This window comes from Parus major, chromosome 1, assembly GCF_001522545.3.
Source record: "Parus major isolate Abel chromosome 1, Parus_major1.1, whole genome shotgun sequence".
NCBI classification, from domain to species: domain Eukaryota; kingdom Metazoa; phylum Chordata; class Aves; order Passeriformes; family Paridae; genus Parus; species Parus major.
In genome coordinates, this window is record NC_031768.1 from 12959711 (window position 1) to 12966830 (window position 7120).

A 7120-nucleotide genomic window follows, 5' to 3' on the forward strand; every position below is an offset into this window, starting at 1 on the left:
AAAAAGTGTCACATTTAAGCTATCTAAAATAGTATAATTTAACAGGTGTTTTTACACTACTATATCATATTTAAAGAATTTCCAGAACTGGATTTTGATTTACTTTTGATACCTTTAGTAGCTTTCTCTCCTACTGCCTTCACTATTCCCTCATTTTCTATAGGTTTTTGCACATGCTTGGTGTCCTCATTTTCAGAGACTCTGACAGATTTTGCCGTATAATTGGGATGTTTAGGATGAAATGCAGCTGGAGAAAGAGTTTCCTTTCTGACATGAGCAGAAGCGTTCTTTGATATAGAGGTGATTACCTGAAAAACATTTCCACCATGAGTTAAAAATAATCTTGTAAGAGCAAAGAAAGAAAAAATAAACAATGAAACCTTTCATTTGCTATTTGCAGATCTAGTAACCAGGGCTAGAGGAAAACTTCCACATATTTTGCACCATTACCCCCTCTTACTACATCTCCCTTTATTTTTCCAATTGCTTTTCATTTTGAACACAACTGTTGAGTAGCACTGGTGATTATTTTCAACATTAAGAGTTGATGTCACACAAGGCTTCATAAATCAGATGTGTCTACACTACTCCATTTTCCTTCTACAGATCATTACAAACTATCTCATCGTATTTCCAGTTATCAAGTCCCTTGCATTTACCAGGAGTCCTAACAAAATGCTGGCCTTCCATCCTTAGCAACCCATCCTCCTTTCACTCCAAAGTCCTCCACAAGGGAAAACTTCTAACCATAGCTTCAATTTTCCATTTCTTTTCCATTTCTGCAAACAATTAGTTTCTTATCCTTTTCCATGCTCCTGCTTATTTCATCTCCCATCATCCTCTCTTTACCACAAGGGTTTTTTCTATCTTTGGAAAAGAGACAGAGCAGAAACTCACCTTCATGTGATGCACTGACCATTGTAACAACAGTTTTACCTGTCAAATGTAACAGCTACAAACACCTACTTATACTACAGACACAACACTAATTGTACTGTTGGTGTGTTCACATGAAAGGAGATGCAGAAAAAAGCGCCAAGTTACACTGTAACACTGCTATGGAAACTAAGGAGAAAGTTAATTTGCAGGAGGAGAAATAAAAGCCACCGGTATACTAACCAACAAAAAACACAGATTAGTGCTAATCAATAAGAACATCTTTCTTTTCCACTTTACCTTAGAAGTTTGGGACGGCACAGAGAAAGGATTGCGTGGTACTCCAGCAGATCTTTTCCTTTTCAGCATTATAATTGGTGGTGGACTTAGCTGAACTGTCTGAATATTGAAAGAACAGTGAAAGTGACAAAAGGAAGAGCTGTTTACTGGTTTCTTTTGCCTTGGTTAGTAACATTTTTCCATCAAAGAGAAAGAGGGACACCAATATTTTTTGCTGATGAAGAAAACACCTCCTGATACAAAACTCAGCCCCATAAAATAATGTTACCTGAGCAATCAGCCCATAAAGACACACTGGATTTTTTTGGGGAGGAAACTATCTGAGAAAAACTGCCATCAGTAAGTGAGACAGTTTTCAAACTGGGAATTTCAATAGCTAACCATGCCTTTACTGCACAAGTATCAGAATAACTTCTGTTGTTTTTCACATCTGCTGAAGCAGTAGTATTGAACATACATGCCTTATGAAAGGCAGAAGTGCTCTTTCAGCACTGTTCCACTAGAGAAAAACACATTTTAACTTATTTACATGTACAGGTATTTTATTCTCTAACCTTATTAACAGCTAATAACAAAAGAAATTTTACAAAACAAACCAAAAAAAATCAGTAGCTAACTAGTATTTAAGTGAATAGAAACCATAGTGTAATTATTAGCATTATCTTCCCTAATCAATGCTCCACAAATTTGACAGCATTAAAATGCATTTCTTTAATGTTACTGGGAGGGGAGCAGGGGGAGCAGAGGGGTTATAATAGCCTCAGTTAGATATCATAGGGAGGAATAAAATAATAAGAGCACAAAACTAAGAGAATAACTTTACATTGGGACATCCTCTACCCTTTATTGCACTGAAAAAACATGTTAAGATTATTATGGCTCAACAGATTCAGTATCTCACCACTACAGCAATTTCAACATTTGCATGTGAGCAATCCTTTTGGTTTTAAGAAATCTTGCTGAAAGAGCATTAGGTATTTGAGACAGTCCAACCCTGTCACAGCAGCCATCCTGCACTCCTGCCCCCAAGGGAATGTTAACCTGGTTCTCTGCAGCAAATGGTGGGAAGCAGGAGGCAGACAGGGGTTCAGGTTATATCACCTGCTGAAACAGTGCTCCCTCAGCTCCTCCTGTGAACCCACATAGGTCAGATGGAGATGTCCTACAGTTCCCTGGCTGAGGGGTGGTGACAGATACACAGCACACAGTTCAGAGGCAACCAAGTCCTCTTTCACTCCACAGTGACTAAAACTCTAAAGGTTGCATTAGCTCAGGCTCCACATCACCCAACTAGAAACCATTTGTAATCAGGTCACAGAGGTATTGCCTTATGAAGCAATACAGTCATGCAACTTCTGCATGTTACATGCATCTGCATGGTGGAGACAACATGCCAACAGCACACACATGTGGAATATATCAATGAGATGTGCTATGGAGGAAATCAGACTGTCTAGTTTCACAAAAAACTGCCTTTTCTTGGTATGTTCCATGACAAATTAATGGATTAAGGTTGTTTCCACCAGATTTTATTAACATACTTACTTCAGCACTAATATCTTGAAGAATATCCCCAAGTAAATCATCCTTGGACAGGTCCACAGTTTTCTGTAAGGTAAGATTAGCCAAACAGTTCTGTTATATGTGCAAACCCCATCAGAAGAATAGCAGTAAATGACTAGAGGATTTCCACAAAACACACACAGTGTTTTCAGAAATGCTCCATACACAAGAGATCGTAATAGAAGTTTATCTTGCTAGACAAAAGAAACTAAAATGAGCCTTTGGTTTACTCCACTCCCACTAAAACTGTGAACAAGTCAGAAATATTTAAATTCAAAAATATAAAAACTTACATCTGTGTTTTTCTTCCCAGCACTGGCCATAAACATAGATTTAATTGTGTTTGACTTGGACACCACAGGTTTCTTCACGTTCTTTTTATCAGTTGTAGATGTTCTGCCACCTTTTCCTACCAAAACAAAAAATTAAAATTTGTGAAATTTACATAAGAAAAGTTCAGTGTTTACAGGTCCAGTTATTATCAGGGACAGACAGAAGAAGTAGACTACCTTGGCTATCTTTACACTTCTGGCTGAAGTGAAGCCTAGTCATCTTTCAGCTTTATAGCAGCTGTCATGCACACACAAAAAACAAAAAGCCCTCTCAACACCCTGTGTTTCCTAGTCATGTTAGAGATGCCTTTTGAATACTCCAGAAAAAGTACAAAGATACTTTACATGGAAGCATCTCCAGGGAGAAAAAATGAAGAGTCCAGGAGTTTGGCACTAGGCTTGGATTCTCAACATCAGGCTCAATTTCTCAGTTTGCCACCAGATCCCATAAAAAAGTTGAGAAAATCACGAGCCTAGATTCTTACAAACATGAAAGTATTTTAGTAGTCAAGAGAGATCACACATCTTTTAGGCACCAGCTTTGAAAACCAACACTCCTTCCAGATGCATTTGCTCTAGAAGTGAATCCCCATTCCACAGATAAGTGCAAGCAGCAGTGCCCAAATTGTGCTGAAGCAGTTAACAGTGATGTGACCTTAATTTGTGAGCCTCCATCTTCTGCATCACCAGGGCTGAACAAAATCCACAGGCACAGAATGACAGAGCTTCAAGTAATCTGTCATTTGGCCATATTTACGTCATATACTGATGACAGGAAGTTGCCCTTTTTGGGTAACTTTTAAAAGACCCTGGCAGACATTGTTCAGTGGTCACATGCAAGTTACCTTTCTTACTGGAACTAAGAGCATCATCATCCAGATCTTCATCAAATATTTCCCTTCCATCTTCTACATAACCTATCCCATCTGTAGAAAAATTGTTAAAAAATTGCAGTTTAAATTCTGTCTTCTGATATTCCTGAATTTTTCACACATTTAAACACTTTTCCCCCTTTAATATAGAGCAAAAGTTACAAAAGCAAGTATTAAAAACTACAGCACTTTTAGCTCTATCTTTTATTAGACTAAATATATTCTTATATGTTTCATTAGAAATTACAATGTTATTAAAAAAAAGTACTGTTATTGGTTACACTGATAACTGAAAATAAAATTTCAAGAACAAGTCTTAATGGAAAAATATTTTCATTACAATCCTTACAGACTACTATGAGAACAAAGCAAATATTAATTTCCATTAAGACTGCCTTTCTCTTGTCTTCTAAAACAAATTTTTAAGAATGTACTAACAATAACTTACCTCAAAGCATGAACATTATGAAGCCTAATTGAGTTGTAACATTAGAACCAAAATAACCCTCCAAATTAATCTTAACTTACCATCATCAACAATCCAGTCATCATCCTGACGGTCTCTGACCATCTTGGAGTATTCATCCTCATCTATTTCATCATAAACACCCGTGAATTCCTCAACCTACAGTTAAGGTAAACTGAGGATTAACAGTTTCCATACCATCAATACTGCAAATCATCAGTCAGAACATAAAAACTCCCAAGAATGCATGTAGGGTTCTTATACTGCTACACTGTTCAGAACTAGTAGGCACAGTTACTCATTAAGTTTCTTTTTTGGAAGAGATAAAAGATAAGTTATCAGTTTTTAAAGTAATCACAGTATACTGAAACTCAAAATCTACTGAAGTACTGGCAGAGATTTCATTGAAAATTACTTGCTTTATTGCTCATTTCATATTACCAAAAAAAATTTAAAAAAATAAAAAACCTAGCAGTGGAGACTTCTGACCTTGGCTCTACTCTTAAACACCAGTCTGAGCTCAGTGAAAAGGAAAGGGATTTGATGTACCCAAGCAGAGTGCTCAGAGAAAATTTGCATGTTAATGATCTACAGACTTCTGGTTTCTTTACATCTATTCACCTCAATGAGGAAGTCACTTCCTGTTGCCATCACGATTGGACAAATTTACAGTATCAATGTTTCACTGCCAGATTTCAGTTCCACCACTTAAATTTTGGTCTCTTTGTAGAGACACAGCATATCAATATTAATGGATTTTAGTCATGTAAAGCTCTGAAATTAAAGTTTAAAATCATCTGTGATAAAAAAAAAAAGTACTTCCTGTCACAACATTAACTGTGCAATTTTAAAAATTAGTCCTTCCCTGTGGCATACCTCTCAAGCAATGGCAGGCATGTCTGACTTGCAGTTAACAAAACTGGGTTAGTTTTGAAAACAGAAATAAACAAATAAACTATATTAGAAAGCAGAAAACTACAGCTACATTAAGAAAAACACTATTAAAAACACAAAAGCTCATCTGAAAGGCTTGCTTTGTTTCCCATAACTTTTACATATCTATAAATGGTGTTTAAGCTTCTCAGCCCACATTCCCTTTTAATTAAGAAGAAAAGATGAGGAATTTTCACCTCATATTTTAATTTTTCCCCAGCTTTGGCTTTTTTCAGACGTTCAAGTGCTTCTTGCTGGCCCTTTCTATTCTTCCTCTCACGTCTAGAACGTGATGCTGCAAAACCTCCGGACTCACTCATATCTGTATTTAATTAGAAACAACAGAAATTAGTTTAACAATGAGCTGCTAGCTTTGGTACTTAAGTGTTCAGTGATGCACTAATAGATGACTGTAGTTTTGCTTAAAACCAAAACCTACTTGGCTAAAAGCACAGTCACAGATGGCTCTTCCTAAGCCAATTCTGGAATGATACTGAAGGCATGGCCTGACAGGGAGCTCAAACAGCCCTCTCATGCCAGCTCACGCTCAGTGTGAAGCCACCACCTAGATTTCCAAAGCACCTCTCAAATCTCATCAGTCTTTCCCTGTAAGGCATCCCCCCCAACCCTTCCTTGGGAATTTCCAGCTCCTTTTATTTTGCATGTCTCCATGACAACTCAGGAATACCAGACTTAGAGAAGGCCTACACTGCTACAAAGCAGTGATGTTTTTAGGCAGTTTCACGGCGTTTGAGTGTGACCAGATTGAGACAAACTAGTAAACTGTTGACAGCTGACACCCCATTTCCTCTTCCACCTCCTTCCCTTCCAAATGCTCTCCCCAGCAAGTTGCTTCCTACTTCTGACCTTTTTTTCTTCCTCTTCATTTGGGTGAGGAACACTTATCTGACCACATGGAACAAATGGACCCAATCCAACTTCTAAAAGCAAACAGACAGCCCAGGGACGAGGCTGAGGGTTCAGCCTGAGGAGCCGCATACCCCGCGCAGGCAGGAGACCCAAGGCCGGCCAGAGGAGCAGGGCAGTCCCCTCCTGGTGGCAGCAGGACATCACCTTGTGAACACAGCTGCACCCCGGCAGCGCAGCCGAAAGAAGTCCGGATTTGTATTGCTAAGGGCTGGGGTAAAAAGGGCATTTACACTGCCTGCCGCCCCATGAGGGACAACTGCAAAGACGGACCACTTTGGGAGCGCTTATCTTCCGCCAATCCTTCAATGTACTGTCCACCAGCGCCTCAGGCAAGGCGTTCCTCTGGGACAAGCGCGTTTCCAGCTCCAGCCGGGACCACCCGCGCCCGCCGCTGCCCCTTGCGCCGAGAGCGCTCCCACCGGAGACGCGAGCCGGGAGAACCACGCAGCCACCCTGCGCTCCCCGCGGGGCCGTGCGGCCCGAGCCCGCCCGGAGAGGCTCCGGCCCCGCCGAGCGGCCCACACGGGGCGCGGGACCCTCGCGCGGCGCTCTCCGCCCCCACCACGACCGACCGACCGACCGACCGCTGCGCACGCGCGCTCCCGCGCCGCTGCGCGCGCGCTCGCCCTCGCCGCCGCCAGCGCCGCTGCCCCGTCGCCCCTCCGCGTGACAGCGAAGCGCCGGCGCCTGCGAGGGACGGGGACAGGCAGGAGGACAAGGACGGGGGCCCCGGCCGCCCCGCCGCCCCCGCGTCTCACCGTCCCGGCCCCGAGCGCCGCTCTCGGCCATGGCGCTCGCGCCAAAGGCTCCCGAAAGTGGCGCGAGACGGGAGCCCCGCGCGCCACCGC

The 7120-nt window shown here is 41.6% G+C and overlaps 1 protein-coding gene across 2 annotated transcripts in view; it reads right to left on the minus strand.

Annotated features, from left to right (window-relative positions):
* Positions 1-7113, minus strand: part of POLA1 (DNA polymerase alpha 1, catalytic subunit) — a 186038-nt gene extending 178925 nt beyond the window's left edge. For both annotated transcript variants that reach the window (XM_033512207.1, XM_015637371.1), the window contains exons 1-8: positions 7031-7113; positions 5540-5664; positions 4472-4568; positions 3917-3997; positions 3033-3148; positions 2722-2784; positions 1177-1275; positions 113-308 (exon numbers count right to left, since the gene is read on the minus strand). In XM_033512207.1, coding sequence (XP_033368098.1) covers positions 113-308; positions 1177-1275; positions 2722-2784; positions 3033-3148; positions 3917-3997; positions 4472-4568; positions 5540-5664; positions 7031-7061 — 808 coding nt within the window. In that variant the 5' untranslated portion in view covers positions 7062-7113. The remainder of the gene's footprint in view (positions 1-112; positions 309-1176; positions 1276-2721; positions 2785-3032; positions 3149-3916; positions 3998-4471; positions 4569-5539; positions 5665-7030) is intronic.
* Between the last annotated feature and the right edge of the window lie 7 nt (positions 7114-7120).